The 19,077-nt window shown below is 33.7% G+C and overlaps 1 protein-coding gene across 2 annotated transcripts in view; it reads left to right on the top strand.

The window, feature by feature from the left end:
* The first annotated feature begins 573 nt into the window (after positions 1 to 573).
* Positions 574 to 19,077, top strand: part of LOC129003140 (transmembrane protein 184B-like) — a 38,586-nt gene continuing 20,082 nt past the window's right edge. For both annotated transcript variants that reach the window (XM_054431384.1, XM_054431385.1), the window contains exons 1-2: positions 574 to 897; positions 5,520 to 5,723. In XM_054431384.1, the coding sequence (XP_054287359.1) occupies positions 5,523 to 5,723 (201 nt within the window). In that variant the 5' untranslated portion in view covers positions 574 to 897; positions 5,520 to 5,522. The remainder of the gene's footprint in view (positions 898 to 5,519; positions 5,724 to 19,077) is intronic.

A 19,077-nucleotide genomic window follows, 5' to 3' on the forward strand; every position in this document is an offset into this window, starting at 1 on the left:
TGTCCGGGGGTAGATGTCCGGGGGTAGATATCTGGGGGTAGATGTCCGGGGGTAGATGTCCGGGGGTAGATATCCGGGGGTAAATGTCTGGGGGTAGATATCCGGGGGTAGATTTCCGTGCTATGGCAAATCACTTTATAATCAAACAATTACATGTTGATTATTTAATAATATATTGGGGGTAAATTTCCAGTCGCGGGCTGTTTCTCGACCGTGTATAGGCCCCGCCCCTCGTGACGTCAAAATGACGTAGGCGTTTTTTCATGGGGGTAAATATCCGGGGGTAGAAATCCGCTACCCCTGCCACATTTTAAGAAAACTGTTATAAGCTATGCCACATTTCTACGATTATAAGCTATGTAACAATTTAAATTTCCCATTATAAGTTATGCCACATTTTTAAGATTATAGGCTATGCAACAAATTCGCAATTATAAGCTATGACATTATAAGCTATGACATCGTACCCTTATTTTGACTAGAGTCCTCACTGATTTTCAGTTCAGTGAGTGATTCAGCTTCAGTTTTCAGCTTCAGCGTTTCAGTTCAGTTCAGTAGTGTTACGTTTCGGCAGCCGTGAGTATCGTGTTTGCGCATGCGCCAAAGTGTGCCATTGCCATGCGCAGTGGAGTTGTCAAAATAAGTTCCGTTATGTCTTCTCCTTCTGTCAGAAGTGGATCCTCCGTTTCGCGTTGTTAAATCTTTGCTTATTGATAAATAGCGAGTGATTGAACCGTATATTGTGAATTATTTGAAATAGTAATGAATCGGTTTGTTAGTGAATGTGTTAATTCCAACGTTAGTGCAGTGGGATAAGTTTTACTGGTGGTGTTGTCAAATCCGATTCTCAAAGGATTATTCTGACATATGTGTTGAAAGTTCCTCTTTTTATATTCGGTAAGATCAAGTAATGTTCACTTAGATAGGACAAAGAAGGTTGATTTTAATCATAAATATGGTACCTAAGGTTATGTTATGGAGATGGCGTGATACCATGTTCTAATTCAACATAGGCTACACTTGACCAGCCATAACTTGAAAGCCAAGTCTGCAAAACTAATTTAACCCGAGTTTATAGGTTTAGGCTATGTGCATTATGTTCTCGCATGCTTTTAAATAGAGGAAACCTCCTTAAGTATACTTGAACATTTTTTAAACCATAGGCCTATATAAATTAAATAAGTTAAGTTAGTGCCTAACTTATAAAAAGGCTATGTTATAGGCCAACTTACCTATTCCAAGTCTACTTTGACAATTTAGGCGTAGTAGCAAGTTAAAAAAGTTGAAACCTTCTAAGATAGGTCTCCTCTTGTACCAACAATTCTTAAAGTAACTTAAGGCCTAGCCTACTTAAGGGGATTCACCACTGAAAATAGGCAAAAATCATAAAAAATTAAAAAAAATTTTTTTTTCATTTCTTTGTACATTGGACCCTATTACATCCAAAAAGTATGATATAAGTCATGTCTGAATGTTATTTTCATTAAAAAATATATATTTTTTGTGTTATTGCACGTTCACGAATTTTTAAAGTTTAATGTATTACGGTATTACGTAATGTTTCAGCTTAGGTTTTATATATCATATGATTTTGTGTAATATATGCCTTTATTTACAAATAATCATAGCTATAAAAGCCTAAAATAAAATCACACCTTCATAAATTTACTTACTTTTATATTCTTTGTAATGCACAAAAAACCATATGACATCAACTGTGGAGTCAGATGATCAGCTGATCCTTAGTCCAGTTGTGCAATGTCAACAAACAACTGAACTGAATTTATTTTGTCTGATGTTTTGGTTTTTGTGTATTTGCTAGTGATAATTTTATAAGCTAAAATACTAAATATGGGTAGAGTGAAAAAAAGTAAAGTAAATACTGCAGTGCGAAACAAGAGAAACATTTTGAAAAGGTATGAAGTGAAGCCCATAGAATTAGTAAGTGTTGAAATGGACATAAGTGATGAAAGTGAGGTTATACTTCCAGAAACTGATATTTCTAGGCCTAGTACTTCTGAGTCAGGTAGGAATAAGCCTACTGGTGTTTTTGAACAACCAACGGGTTTCGCTCTTTACGAAAGCTACAACATCAAAGTGGATGTAGATGAAAATGCACCTAAATATGTGTTGGTAGATGGAAACAAGCTGACATCATTTTTACAAAACTTCAAATGTCCTCAATGTGTGGGTAACTTACAGGTAAACCAGTTGCCAGCTAAAGGCTATGCAAATTTTTTCAATGTAAAGTGCAGTGACTGTGAATACGAAGATACTCTCAACACGTCTACAACAACCAACAACTGTGATGAAAATTCGACTCGACAGTCGTTTGACGTAAACCGTAGAATGGTTCAAGGATTTTTAAGTATTGGTAAAGGACACAGGGGTATGGAAGCTTTCAGTATGATAATGAATATGAAAGCAATGAACAATTTTGCATACAACAAACACATCAAGCAGATACATGCCAAATACGATAGCGTAGCAAAGGAATCATTGGAGAAAGCTAGACAAGAGGTAAGAAAAGCCTATTCAGTAATAGATAATATATCTTTGGATGAACCAGAGCCCATAAACATTGCAGTCAGTTTCGATGGAAGTTGGCAGAAGCGGGGGTTTACCTCGAAAAACGGAGTGGGTTGCTGTATCGATGTAGTAACTGGCCTTGTAATCGACTACGAAGTCCTATCTAAATATTGTAGGCTTTGTGAACAGAAGAAAAAAGAGCTTGGTAATGACTCTATCCGTTTTAGGGACTGGTATGCCCATCACAAACCCAATTGTCAACAGAATTACCATGGATCTTCACCAGCAATGGAGACAGAGGCAGCTGCGCGAATTTGGATGCGCTCGGAGAACCACGGCTTCCGCTACACCACTATTGTATCTGATGGTGACTCTAAAACATTCAGCCACTTGACTAATATGAATATTTACAAAGATCATACAATTGAAAAGGTGGAATGTCTGAATCATGTGGCAAAGCGCCTTGGCACTGGTCTCAGAAACATTGTAAAAGACAACTCCGGCAAGGGCGAGCCTCTGGGTGGGAAGTCGTATGGTAGCTTGAAGGGAAGCACAATTGACAAATTAACTACCTACTATAGGAATGCCATTCAAGGCAATTTAGGTGATGTAAAAAAAATGAAAGCAGCAATTTTTGCTACTCTATCCCATTGCTCGTCAACCGATGAAAAACCTATGCATGGTAAATGCCCACAAGGATCAGAATCATGGTGTTTTTACAACAGGGCTATTGCTAAGGGTGAAACACCAGAGGCACACCAAGTAAAAATAAAAACACCTTTGACAGAAAGAGTTGTATCTAAGATCCTCCCCTTATACCAACGGCTCTCAAGCGATGCATTGCTCCAGAGGTGCATTTCAGGAAAAACGCAAAACGCGAATGAGGCACTCCATGGAGTAATTTGGACAAAATGTCCTAAGACTTCTTTCTCTTCTAAAACAAGACTGGGAATCGGTGTTAGTGAAGCCATATGCCAGTACAACACTGGATACAACCAAAGCATGCTTGATCTGCAGCGATCAGTTGGTATAAGTCCTGGAAGATCGACCGCAAGAATCGCGAAGAGTTTTGACAAAAAGAGGCTGAAACTGGCTCAAACCAGAAAGAAGATGAAATTTAGTGAGTACAGAAGAAAACTGAGACAGGCACAAATGGAAGAAGAACAGAGGAAGATACAAGAAGAGGGCCAAACTTATGGTGCAGGAGAATTTTAAAATGCCCATAACGGCGAGTGATTCAAACTTTCCGATGGATTAAATTTGGCTTAGGCCTAAGACTTATATATTTTTAAATGTTTCTCTGAAGTAGGCCTGTTTGATATTTACCTATTTTGTGAAACAATAAGATAATGTAACAATAAAATAAGTTTTTTCCTTATTTATCAGTTTATTTTAATTTATATCATTGATTACAGTACACCTTCTTATTCAAATGCGGTTTTCCGCAACATTGAAATTCCACGTTTTTCAAGACAAAATTTGATATATCTTGAGAGCCACTAAAGGTACATTGTTGAAATTTTTACTACTTATTCTAGACAATATTAGGCAAATATTTAGGTAGAATTAGGTATCTAAGGTAATTAGTTACTGAAAAATATTTTTTTTTGTTTAATAATTCTTTTTTCTCAAGAAAAATTATATTTAATGTGTCACAGCAAAAAAAGTATCCGAGATATTATTATGAATCTACCTAAATATTAAGTTTAGATAATTATCTTTAAAAAAACACCAAATTTATCAAAATCCATAAAGTGCTCTCTTCAGAATATCGATTTTTTAAAACCCTTACAAATTGACCGAAAAATCTCTATTTTATTTTTTTTTCCACCTATAATTTGAATTTAGAAGTAAACCACAATTTTTCTATTTTTTTTTACATTATACCCTACTAGAAAAAAAATAGTTTCACCACTTTCCTCATTAAATAAAAAAAATCACCCTTTTCAGTGGTGAATCCCCTTAACTTAGCTTAAGCCTACAGGAAGTATTTGTTTTCATCATCTCTGTGGTCGCTGGTTTGATTGCAAGCGAGCTCGTCCCTCCATTTATCATCGGACCATCAATTGAGTTATAGGCCTAGATGCTAACTTAGCCTATCTACCAAAATCCAAAGTTACAACATTCAAAGATATACGTAGGTACCGTACCGTACTTAACTTAAATGGTGTCTAGCACTAAGTTAGTGCTGTTGTCTAGGGAAAAGTTCCAACAATACCCCCTCGCCATCACATACTACTTTACTAACACTTATCTTAGTGGAGGAAGACCACGTGCGATATAAATTTTCTCATAATGCTCGCTGCTGGGGCTCTTCCTTGATCGTCACAAGTATTATTTCAGTGACAACATAGGCTACCGGTACTACACCTAAAAGCGCAGGGTTGTCCCATTTTTATTAAGAAGTGTTTCCTCTGTACCTTACTTCTCTGTACCTAATGTCCTAACTAATGAAACAGTTGGTCTAAGTAAAAAAGCTAGGTACTCCTGGCATCTATTTCCCTCCATTTTAAACACTCATCCTTCACTTGTAAGTTAAGTTATTTTGTTTAAAATAAGTTGTAGGCCTATGTTTCCAATCTCAGTTGATAAGCTTAACCGGGTAAGTACTTCAAATGGGCTCACCTGTGGCTAAATTAACTTATAAAGTGATTCTGGATCAGAAACATTAGGCTAAGTTAGGTATACAGGTTATTCTCACTAACTTTATTCTACACGTCAATCCATGAATCATATGCAGCTAAAATAAGCTCACAAAGTGCTTTGCTGTCTTGTAAAAACTGATTGAACAGTTTTAGGCTAAATAAGTATTAGGACCTACGTCAAAATATCAAAGTTTGTTCCATTGACACCAATCCTAGGAGTCTGATTTAACTTCTCTAGTTGGTAAAACCCTCTTATTTTGTCATGATACCGGCTAAGTTACATTAAATTTCTAGTTACACTGTTTCACAAAAGACTATCCTGATCATGTATTTCTTCTGTTTCAGACCATGACAAGTTCGCCCCCCGTAGTGTCTAGCTCCGCCGCTAGTTCTGTATTCCCTCCCAATGTAAGTTCCCCCTCCCCCACACCCTCCACCACGCCTTGGCCTACCTACCCTCATGCGGAACCTATCTTCCTCCAGACGAGGCTCGCACAAGGCATTGCCGGAGCCTTTGTATGGGTAGCACTCTTCCTCACATGCCAACAGGTTAGTTACTCTGATTCAGATAGAGATATTCTGATAGAGATATTCTTAATTAGCTGGGTAGCTGAAAACGATAGTTACATAGTGCTCCTCTGATGATGTTGCCAGTTTGACTCTGTTTAACATACAGTCTTTAACGTTTTGAAGCTGAACTGAGTTGTCCGTAATCATTCGGCTTTTAATAAATGATCCTGTTTAAAAAATCAGCTAGTTTAGTAAAAAGATCTAATCAAAGGCTACTACCACGGCCACCTTTAACTACAGGCTGCGGCCAGCGAGAATTGGCAACGTCGCACTGAGCATTAACTCCCGGCCATTTCACCATTACGGTAGTACGGAACTAGTGGTCGTGGTTTAAATATAGGCCTACTGCATTTTTACACCCTTACAATTGCTGAGATAAAATTTTGAAATTTGGTACAGAGCTAGAGAATAAACCCATAATGCCAATGGTATGGTTTTGAAAATTAAAATTTCTTTTGGTAGTATATATGTATTTTTTTTAATTAACACATAGAATAATTTTGGAAAAGTGAAGTGAAAAAGTTAGTCGCCTACTAAAATTTTTGTTTGTTGCTCAGAGAAGTTTCGTCTGTGTGAGAAAGTTGTAGATAATTAAATATACTTTACTGTTTGTATTCAACTTTTCTTACTATCATGCTTAGTTTTGTTAAAATATTGGGTTGAACAGAGCGACCAAATCTCAGTTTTTAGGCGCGGCATGGCGATTAGCGCTGCCCGCAAGCTGTAGTGTAGTATCGCATAGCTAACAGTTAATTAATGTAGGCCAACTGAATTATTTCAAGCAGGTTAAAATGCCTTTTGGTTATCCTCAAGAATATTACTTTTGTATCAAATATTGCTTTAATACACATACATTCCCAACCAGTACAGAAGTTCAGTTATAACTGAAAAGCTCTACCTGTGTTCCTTATATTTTCCCGTGATAAGTAATATATTATTACAGCCAACAGCACAGCATTGAATGCATTTCAAAGACAGGTTAACTATTTACTACAATCCAACCATCAAGTTTACACGTACACTGTGCACACTGCACGACTTAATGTCTTCGTAATTAAATACCGTAGCCTAAACAAAAATGCCTTTTCTTTTTAGTTTTATTAATTTTGCTTTTTGTTTGTTATGGATTTTAAGAATGTGTTATATTTACACGTTATTATATGTAGTATTATGAGAAATAAAAATATTACTTCATTCATTCTGTTATTGCGCCACCATTAATAACTAATCCATTGAAAATATTCTTGCAACAGACAATTGGAAGGCGGGACTAGCGGAAACTTTTAATTTTGCGTTCATCAACCAATAGTGGCGTAGCGACCACCATCTTGGTAGAATTAGGTGGAATTAGCGAATAACTAAAATTAGCGGCAACATGTAGCCTATATGCTAATTAGTGTGCAGTTGTTCTTCTGTATTGGCTGTTTTTTTATGTCTTTATGTCTTTTTATGATATCGATATTTTAGAAATAGCTGAAACTGTTTGTATTTGTGGAGTAAATTTTAAAGAAATAGTGTCAAAAATTATTTCGAGAATGAGCAATATTTTGATAAATAACTGAAAACGAAAGTAAAATAAGACAAAAATAATAGCCACCATAACCAGAGAAAAATGTCAATCCTCTCTTGAATAAAATAATTTTATCTATCGCTTTCGTTAATTTTTACTTTGTATAGTAAACGTCATCATTCTAATAATTGATGGGGAGCGAGCTGGTGTAGTGGTTAGAGCGCGGGATTTCAGTCCCTGAGGTCCCGGGTTCGATCCCCGCCAAGTCACCAATGGATTTGATCTAAGTGATGATGCCGCAACCTCTAGGACTAGCTGAAGTAATGTGAAAAACACTTCCAGGCTCGTGCCTAGCGTCCTAGGACAAAAAAAAATTCTAATAGGCCTAATTGATAAAACAATAGCTTACATAGAAGCTGCAACTAAATAACATTGTAAATAGGATTTAAATTTTAAGTGTTTAACAAATAATAAATCATAGAGTAAATATGTAGAAGAGACGGAAGAAAACTACAACTATACCGGTACGCCTAATACTTAAACGTTAAATGTACCCGTACCGTAAAAGGTTTTAATAAATATTGTATTATATTCTTGTATTAACACGAAAGCCTTGTATAATTCTTTCCTTCTTTTCCTTCACATCAGTGTTGTCAGATATAAAACATCTAAATTAATAGATAATTTGCGTGCTTGCTCTAATCCTCTGTGGCGCGAGCGCTAGCGTTCAGTGGCGTAGCGTAGCCATCCTACTACTCAATCTCTATTTGTATTCAGCTAGGCTAGGTCTATACAAAGTTTGTCAATGTCTTACTAAAGCAATGACCTACCTTCCCATATTAAAGTACTTTCTACTTGTGTAAAATATGTAAAATTATTTTGTGTAAACTATGTACTATGTTAAGAATGCTATGAAACCCTGACCTAACTTTACATTCTGAAACCACTCTGTAATACACATTCAACATGATCTTCGTCAACATCCTTGACCTTGGCAGGGGAAATAAAATATCTATAGGAGGGACAAAACCAACTTTTTGTATTAGGTCTACTTTTTCATGTAGTTTTCAAAATAAATCAAAAGTCTATTCTATTTAGGCTATTAATGTAGTTTTTTTTGTATAAAAACACGTCTTTTGAAATGAGTTGCTACAGCAACATAGACTCTTAAGTAAATACCGAGAAAAAATTAAGTATTTTTACCTTTTAGTTTGTACAGTTATGCTTTTCGTTTAAACAGAAATACTCTATTAATTTCAAACCAGGTATCAAATCTTCATATTTTACACTGTTCTTATTTCACGATCAGAGTACCTCAGACAGTAAATTCTATCCTTGTTATACGGAACAGTCGCGGCCAAAACCATGAGATTGATTGGTCACGGTGGCATTGACCGTCAAAACTTTGTCCTTCCGCTCATCTCTTCTTTTTTACTTTCTTTGTCACTTTTGTAAGCATTCGTAAGGAATTGAATCCAGGGTTGTGCATGGACATTATGGTTTTCATTGTTTAGTTTTTTTAAGTTAATGTTTATTTATAAATTGAATTTTAGATAGATTTTTTCGATTTGCAGTTGAAACAATGTGTACAATTATTTTGTGTAAACTATGTACGGTAACCAGATAAAACTCGTCTATTTGATTTATTGTGTTTCCTCTGGTATTTTCGCGGTGAATCAAAGTTCACATTGTAAAATTTAGTAGAAAAGAGGAGAAAAAATTGGTTCAACATGCGTAAAACCAGATGTTAAACACAGGCTTCACACTTAGCTGTAGGATGAAAAGTCTACTTGCAGTACGTATTCAGAGAACTGATTCGTGCCAATTAAAAAAGTTCTAAAAATTTTAAGTACCACTACTAACTACTTTACTAGTTAACCACTTTTTCTTTCCATGGAAGCAAACCATTAAAAATAATTCCCACATGCTTAACATGTTGTTTTTAAAAGCCAGAGGCCGGAGGAGTAATAGATTTTATTATTGGGAACAAGACAGAAAACTTCCTAGGCAATATAGAATATATTGAATCTATAGAAACGAAAGGCAATTTCCCAAATTTTAATAATGATTAAATCAACGGTTTGGTAATGATAAAGTACAGACATACAGAAGAGCATTTGATTTTATATGTAGTTAAGCCTACAAGGTATATAAGATCCTTTCTGTTTTTCCTTTTGTTTCCATAAAGCAGACCAATTAATATTTTTTATCCCTCAAAACTCCACCTCAGAACTTTAAAAACCCAAGTTGGCAGAGTCCTTGGTTGACATTAAAACAGGACTAGGCCTGTAATAATCCCTGGTGCAGGAGCTATTTTCTTTAATTTTAGCTTAATTGGTTCAGTAGATTATGCTTGTTGGAAAGACGGATAGACAAACACCTAATTCTTATTTTATTTATTTATTTTTGTTTAGCCTAGATGTCCAACATTAGACCACTCAAGTTATTTTAATGGGAAGATTTTTCTTCATTTTTCTTGTTGTCTGTCTTTACTTGTTCAATCCCAGTACTTTTTCATTCAGTTAGACTGTAATTTCTTTCTCCGTTTCAAATCATCCTCACTGATCCCTTGATTAATTAGGCCTACTTAAACAATAGTGCTGTGTGTTTATCTTGTAGTGCTTTAAGTTTTTCCTTATTTTTTTCAATCCTCAATAGAAATTTCTAGTTCTCTCATCTATTCTTTTATTTCTGTAGGCGTAATACACTTGATGTCGGTTTTGCTGTTCCACAATTTTACCACGATTTTCCTGCTCACTGTCTCATATTGAAGACCTAAAGTAAACGTTCAAAGAATGAGATTCTTTCCTTTCTTATGGTATTTTCCCCTCTTTTTCACCTTTAATTGTTATATATAGCAGGTAAACAGATAGATAAAAAACCTAAGTTTCCGCAAATTAATCATCAATGTAAAAAAAAATTTCTGAAGGTCAAATTTCAAAATGATGCAAAATTGTCTATAGTTTGTGAAATACCGTTGTAGGATGATCAAAACTTTCAATTGAGGCTGGCAGTGAGGTCAGATCAAGGCAAACAAGTTCCCCCTCCCCCCCTCCACCCCTCTGTCCAACAAGCCTTTCACCAGGCCACGCCATCGAGTGAAGACACTGACTTCTTTGTCATCAAAACAGTCTCACAGCTGTGGGATATGCCTTTCTTTGTTACTGCCTTGGTTTCTCTCGGCCATTCGAGAAGAATACCTATGTCTTAGTAGGAGTTACTTTCACGTTGCTAGTTGTCTGTCTTTATATGGTATAAAAAACTGCTTCCTAATCACGTACTTAAGGTTTTATGAGGAAGAATTAAATTTTCTTGGAATGCTCATTAATTTAATGCTGAAAGTAAAGGTGACGTTGTCCAATCTATTTAAGAAAGACTAATAAAAGAGGAATTATAAATTACTTAAATGTAAAAAGCCTGCAACTGAATACAAGATGAACATTTTTAACCTTTGTTAAACAAATTTAGTCTTTGTGGGGAGTCCAACAATGTTATGCTAAAATCAAAGATACAGTTTTCAAGTGAAGGATACAAAAATGTCAAAATGAATAGGTAGCATATACATGATCAAAAACCCATCCTGCAACTTAAAAATATGCAGGTCTAAATATGTTTTTGTTTGCTTTAAATCAAATCAAATCATCCTGTATTCATTTTGTACAAAATATACATGAATAGTGTCAATAGTATTAAGAATATCAACATAAAAACTAATAATATATAAACCGTACAGTCATTTGCTCTGCAAACTGTCAAGAGCATCCACTACCTCAGATACAATGATAAATATTGCGTCTACAGTGCGTTTACCTTACATGAATCCATACTGATTTATGTTAATTAAAAATTTGACAATGTTAAAGTAATCATACAAGCTATTAAAAATATTTTTTCAAACATTTTGGAGAATGCCAGGAGTAATGAAATTGGTCTGTAATTAGCTAAATCTTTTGGATCGCCTTTTTTATAACTGGTATTACGTTTGACAACTTAAATAAATCTAGACTATCCTTAGACTTAACTAATGGAAAGCAAGCATCAAAATGTAGTTTGAAAAAATGTAAAAATACTAATATATAAAGAAGATTTACATCTTATGTTAAATTGACATTCTGGAAGAAGTAAGGCCAATCCTCTGATTTTTAAACATTAAGAAAGTTGGAAATAGTTACCCTAGAAAAATGTCTCACAGATATTGTTTTCTTTGTTAATAACAGGTTTCTTATGTTTTCTAATGATAGACTCACAATTCACATTAAGATACTGAGTAAAGTGGTCAGATAAACCATTTTGTACAACATAAGACAAACATATATTAGGGCTGAAATATTAGTAATAATATTATCAAGACATGTACTGGAGAGAGTTGAAACCCGAGTGGAAACCTTTATTGTTGTGAAAAGTTTGAAAGACTTTGGTTTACAAATAATTGGTTTACAAAAACTGATTTAAGATTTTTGGAGAAAGTAAAAATTCCTTAATTCACAGACATTTCCATATTCTGTTGTAGATAGATAAAACATTGCCAAAAGAACAAATTGCCTACTAAAACCTACAAAATATGTCACGCAACAGAAAAATATCCAAGTTAAAATTTAATACTTAATGTTATTTAATGTTTTAATATATTCTGGTAATATGTACCATACAAAAAAAGTTCTCATTGGTGAAGTCTGTAGAGAGGAGAAGAAAATGATCTCACTATGACATCATAAAAGTAGGCTACGTCATGCTGTCTCTTGGATCGGTCATTGAAACTTAAGTACTGCTGTATATTTCATTTAATCAGCTGATGTTTGACAATATTATCTATGTTTGTTTTTAATTTTTTTTCTTGTCAAAAATGTTGTTTTGATTAACAAAACTAGTGTATTTTCATAATTTGAGCATAATTATTCCAGGACACAATAAGTACTTGACGGGCCTAGTTTGATTCTTATAAAATTTAAATAGAATTATTGTAAGTTGGTGGCTTAGTAGCATGACAGATTTGAAGCCTTGGCAGTCGTGTGTCCGCGTCTTGGTTCCCTCCACCAAATTTGATCAGTATCAGTTCACCATACTGTACCAGTTTACTCCTTACTTTGCTTGTGTTCCATGCACAGAACCAAGGCCTATTATAGACTGGAAAATGCAAGGTTAAAAGAGACCGCAAACCGCATTAAATTCCTTTGTTATCCCACAATTCTCTTTGGTCATTCCCCTACAGTCTGATTCTTTTCCCAAAATTAACCTAGATAAATGTTTGTCATTAAATCCACATTAGATATTCCGATCAATGACCTGATATGGTATCTTTCACAAAAAATCAGTATAGCTGCTGACAGTGTGACCTGATGGTTCAAAGCCTGCATAAGCTGTAGATCACCTACTTAGAAAAAAATGGATTAGACGCTCAGGCAAGAACTTAACTTTGTATTGGAGAACTCACTACAGTAAAAGCCATTGATAGTTTTTACTCGATCTATTATTAGTCAAAGCTTTCACTATTCTTCGTATTTCTATTTTATTACTGTTTGGGATTAGGTAGAGATTTGAACTGTCACAAGTTTGTTGTCCAGTGCCAATTTATTTATAGAGATGTGCTAATTTGTTTTGACAGTTCTCAAACTATTGATTGTCATGTTATGTAATGTTCTTCTACTACAACTTCCCATTCACAGACTTGCTTCAGTTGAAACTCCTCCTTGCATACAGGGAAAGTTACACATGATCGGTTATTGATAAAGTAAATTAATTACAATATGACACATTGTTGAAGGATATTTTTGCATGCATACTTTTTATACAAACAACATACGTCTTCCAACAGGTCACCATTTGTTTCAGTCTCCTATTAGTCCTGATGACTGGTATAATTGGTCAAAATCATTTGCCATTTAACATCTTATATACCGTCTTGTAAATTCTTACACAGTATTGTGTAAGAGTTAAAAAGAGTTGGAATACACTACTATATTCATATAGACACCACTATGTAAAATGCCAATGAAGGAATGATACGGTTGTGAACAAACACAAGGTCGCTTGATAAAGATCAGTGGACAATGTTCCAAGTTTACAATAGCCTGGAAGATAGTTCAGTTGGATGCCGAGGTGTTGGTGTTAAACCATTGTGACCACAATTGTCTGAGGCTTTGTGGCGTTACTGAGTTTCATAACATTGTCTGATTATGCAACTTCTCTCATCCCCTCTCCCCCTTCTCCACTCTTTGAGAGCGGGGCGGGGGAGGGGGGGGGGGGAAGAATTTTGCTGTGAAAAGAAGCATGTTACTCTAAAGGCGACTTTTGCAGCGTTTCTTAAATCTTATAAACTACACTGTTATACACTGTTGCAAAAAATGTCTAAATGATTTACGACAAATAGTTTTGTATTTCATGAACGTTTATGATCTTTGGCAAAGATTTCAGAATAAAAAAATCCTCGTAAGCTCAAAGGCTTGTAGTTTGTTGTGGATTATAATTGTTAAAATAAACACATGTAGGCTAGCCTATTTAAGATGATATAATTTATCCAACAACAGTAAATAAATTGAGATAAGTGGTCTGTATAGTTAATCATAAAGATATTTACTTAAAAAATAGTGATAAACTAATAATCAAGCGACAATTTCGTCTCGGTTTGGTAAGCAGTTTTTCGTCTCGCTTAAAGAAAGTTAAATTAAATAGTTATTACTCAATCTCCTACTCTCTGAACAAAGTTTTAAATTAGGCCTACTAAACTATTTTTACGCTACAATTATTTAAATTTTAATAAAGGGTATTATTTGATATGGAATTGGCTACAATTTGAGGTACTCAAAGGTAAACTGAATCAATTTTAAGAAAAAATTTTATTTAATACCGTACATATTAATGTGAACCTTTTTCTTTGGCATAACCATAAGATTTTAATGCTATTAGCTCCAGCAGATTTTTGTAATTTAAAAGAACGTTTTATCCTACAACTTATTTATTGCAAACAACAGTTTTCACTGTTTGACAAACACTTAATTTATTCATTAAAGTGAAGGACTTGAACATCGTTTTGACTTCCTCCCTTATATTATGTTCAATATCACTATAAAACCACCCTACAGTGGAAGTAGCCAGCGCGGAGAGGGAGGCAACAGTTGATAGAATGTTAACATAACAGTACCAGGTTATCTGTATGCTGTAGCTACATCGGTAACTGTCCCGTGACCTCAATATACCAACTGTATTGTCTTATCGTCTTTTATTTACGCTTTCTTTGTATACAACCGAGTACATTTTCCTTACTTAGATATTATGTGGACGTTTTTGTAAGAAATATTACCTCATGTTGAGTTTTGATGACTACAATTTACCGAGTATTGGCTATCAAAGTAGTTTATAATGTTAATGAAATTATGATAAATCCCACAACAAAGTATAAATAGCTAAAAGTAGCAGTGCCACCTTCTCTTCAATGAATAATAAAAAAAAATGTAAAAAGTGAGCTATCTATAGTGGTTTTATGGAAATAATGTATTTAAATAAGATCGTTTTTCACTATTCAAAACTGATACGAAACAACGCAGGTCAAAATAAAATTACATGGAAATAGTAAAATACTAAAAAAACTAATCTAAAAACCTGAATAATAACTAATAATAATAAAAAATGTTCACTATGTAATCAAAAATGTCTACAATTTTTTTATTTTATGTTTTGTTATTAGCTGATCTATACCACTGATGAAAATAATGAATAGGGACCAAACCTAACATGTTTAGTATTTTTTAGGCTTACATGTGTATTTTTTACTTGAAGTTATTTTTTAGTTTAATTTGGACGATCAAGACTTACAAATAATTATTTTTAGACAAACTAAAAGTTTGATTTAAGGAATTCAGCATGAATTAGGCTTTTAGACAATATAAATCAATAAAACAGAGGTTTTGTGTAGTCGACCTGTATGATGTGATGTAGGTCACAAGACATGTTAGGGAGTTTCACACAGACAATCCTAGTTCCCAGCACTTTCACTTTGTAATCCTGTGTTGAAGGAAATGACCCTCAGTAGTAGATTCCTGCACGGATCATGGTGTCCAGGAAGTGATTTAAAAGTAAAATGTAACATGTAGATGAATGGTTAGTGCTTGCCTTCAGATCTGAAGTTAGCCAGTTCAATCCCGAACAGAGCAGATCCTGGATCTAGATGCTGTTTTTCATTGGGCTATTGAATAATGATGTATTCTAACATATTCTAGGTAATAATGTTAGGGGTTTAACTGTTTACTTACAAAGAAAATACTTTAAAAAATCAATAGATAATTAAACACATACAAATTCAGCTAAGAGAGTTTAAATTTTGTTATATGTACTCTCAACATATGTTTAACTAGTTTTATGATTTGAATGAAAACGCTCTGTCTGAGAGTTTTGTGCAAATAATTATACTGTAACAATAAAATGAAAACTACTAGTTTCAAACCAGTTCTCAAGACATTACATAATTGTGAGGAGCCACTAGGAAGTTATAGTACAATTTTAGTATTTTTAGTATTAATTATAGTATTAGTAAATTTACAAGAGTTATCCAGTAAAGAAGTATATACTGAGGAACGCTTGCTAAATAAAGGCATTTTTGATTTGATTTGATTTTGCTTCCACCAATCCAAAATTTTGTCAACAAAATTCTACTGACTACTTTTGTTACAAGCACAAGATTGACAAAGCTTACAACTTGCCAAAACATAAAAATGAATAAATATTGTACATTTAACATGACAATGGAATGCTTGTCAATTAATGCAATCAAAATTAAAATTTGTACGTACTTAAAAGCAAACATGTAAATTAATTAATAAAGGGTGTTTCAACAATCCATAGCTTTTAAATTTTTCTTAACATTCAAAATGTGAACCAGGAAATCAGCACTTGTATTTGAAAATATAATTGAAACAAGAATGCAAATAGCCTAGCTGTATACACGTTGTTCAGAATATTAAAGCACAAAGGATGTCAAATAGCCAATATCATGTCTGTGTCTATAAAACTGTTTGACGTCCAAAGAGTAATGTAATAACTCAGCCTCTGTGTTCTTGCTATCTCAATTTGTTGTCTGCAATATATTGTGTATTAACGAATTTCCCCTGTAGGAGAAGAAGCTATTGCAATAGGTTTATAGTAATCCTAGACCCGGAATGGATTAAAAAATTTGTATTTATTTTTTATGATGTTCCTAGATGGCAAAATCACTACAGGGATCTGTTCAGATTCATATATTATAGCACGATAACTAGAATAAAAATATCTTAAATCTCGATCATAGTTAAAATTTAGCAAAAATGTATGAACATACGTTTATTTGAACGAGTTTGTGAACCAGGATGATGGGACTATGAGAAACGGGGTTTTATGGGGGTAAAAATTGAGTTTTAATATTTTTGGCCCTAAAATATAAAATTACACAATTTTTTTCCAAACAATTTTTTAGAGGTTGAAAAACAAAAAAAATTATTATATTGAAGCGTTGTAAGCTAATTACAATGCACATTTTAAAAACCCAGTAAATTTAAAATTAGCATACTGTTATTTTCTTCTTTATTGCTTTTACCACCAAATTTGTTTATTTTACACTGGGCTACTAACATTTCACTAAAGTCATGCTTTATTAAATTGTTAAAGTTAATTTTAATGTATAGGGAATAAATCTGACATATTGATGGAAATATTTGTAAAAATCCAAATGGAAATACAAAAAATACATTTATTTAGTCTGCACATTTGCTGCAACAGAGGTATTCAACTATAATACCAATTGAATTTTTGGTATTTTCAAAATTACAAAATAGTTCACATCGAGACCAAGGATATAATGCGTTTGAATGTTGAAGATGAAGTACGAAGGTAAATGAGTTAGATGATAAATTTACAATGCTAACACGACTTTGTTATGGTGACTTTCCAGTCTTTCTCTTTCTTACTGTTTACTTAACTTTACTGAAAAACTTTGAATCTTTACATTAAGCATATAGTTTACAGGTTGAATGTTTAATTGGCTACAAATTGTGTTAACGGTTAGGTTATACAAGTATGTTGGAAACGAGTCAAAGCCTAAACAAACCGTACATTACCAGTATGTATTGTTACACCTTATATAGTGGTAAAAATGGAAGAAATTCCATGAATTTAATGAAACTCCAACAATGCTAAAGCTAAAAGTCATATTCGCAGACACAGTGGGTTTTGTTGCAAACTCCGCCGACTTGTTATCAGCTGACAGTTTAACATGGCAAGCTGGTTACTAATCCCCTGTTATCTGTCACCTGTAAAGGCCTACACACATACAACCTCTCTCTGTTTCCTCTGATTTCAGCTTTCACCCATATCCAGTCAGTCGCGAACTCTTTGGTCATCCTGTCTTGATACGCGAGGCGGAACACAATATCGTGCAATCGGTCGTTGTTACCATACTCTGATTGTAATGTAGATCGTCTCTATGGTTGATGGATAAGACACAACGTAATTTCCTAGTTCGATCTCGATTCCTAATATTGTGTAGTTTATCATATGGGCTATGAATTAATGATGCTGTCTAAAAAGTTTAGATAGTACTGTATTAAATGGCAATCAGCATTTGGACTGCTGACTAAAAAAAAACTATAAAATGTCTGAGTTGAAATACAAATAAGAATACATTAGTTTAATCATTTTAGCCTAAAAAAATGAGACATTTTACTGGTAATTTATTCTGGTGAACTTTGATTCATTAAAAAATATATGTATATGCATTTTGCTTTTAATTTTTTTTAATGAACAGTAATATTTAGTAAGACAATTAAAAGAATAGGGCCTACAGTTTTAATCCAATGTTTATTACTTTTTTAAAATTTAATTTGTTGTACTTTTTTATTGTGTTACTGGTACTGTGAAGTATACTTTACATCTCCATGTTGAAGATGAAGCTAGTTGTTCAGATCATTTTGCCAACAACAGATCTCTGATGTAAATTAACTGCTGTTGTACAATATTGTTCTGATTAATATAATTTTAGTAAGTCAATGTAACTTTTACTTAATATCAGCTACATCTTGGTAACTCAATCTAAAAGTGAAAAAAGTTTAAACTTATGTGCTTTCTGAGTGGCTTATTAAACTGTGTCCGATTTGATTGATAGGCGACAGCTGATCCATATAGATGGAATTTCAATTTGTCCTTTAGGATTCAAACGTCAATGGTATTTTAAACTACCTACATTAACGTATATTATCCTAAATGGGTTCAAAATTTAACAAGATTCAAAAAATATTTTTTATCCGTCTGGAAATCCTTGTCACTGATCCTCGATAAGAAACTGAGTTATGTGTTTTTGAGGATTTGTGCCAAAGAGTTATAACACCCTTTGCCTTTGCATTATTGATAGTATGGGTCGGCCGTCTAGTTCTTGCTGCATAAATATTGGAACTGTGTTTCCGTAGAAAGTGTCGTTGAATTTTGACTAATTGTTCAGTATTTATTTAAAGCGGAATAGTAATTTGGTATATTTTTGTAGAAATGTGATCAATCTACATACATAGGTAATTTAAAAAAATAATGCCTCTGCCTTTCGTCACACGGAAACCTTTGGACCAATTTAGATAAAATGTCACATAAAGATTGCTACTGTTCAGAGGACTTTCATATTGTGCTTTTGATAATTTGACTCAGTACTCAGTCTTAGACCATTATTAAATTTTAAAATAAAACAATTCAAGCAAAATATTACATTGTAAGTTTAAAAATGAAACATTCATAACGTACCTGTCTGTGTATTACGTTTGTAATAATTGTAACAGATGTTATGTGCAATAAAGAATTGTCAGTTGTCAGTTGTCA

The sequence above is a fragment of the Macrosteles quadrilineatus genome, unplaced genomic scaffold, assembly GCF_028750875.1.
Source record: "Macrosteles quadrilineatus isolate MER2022 unplaced genomic scaffold, UCM_ALF_1.0 Scaffold_9__3_contigs__length_116548681, whole genome shotgun sequence".
Lineage (NCBI taxonomy): Eukaryota > Metazoa > Arthropoda > Insecta > Hemiptera > Cicadellidae > Macrosteles > Macrosteles quadrilineatus.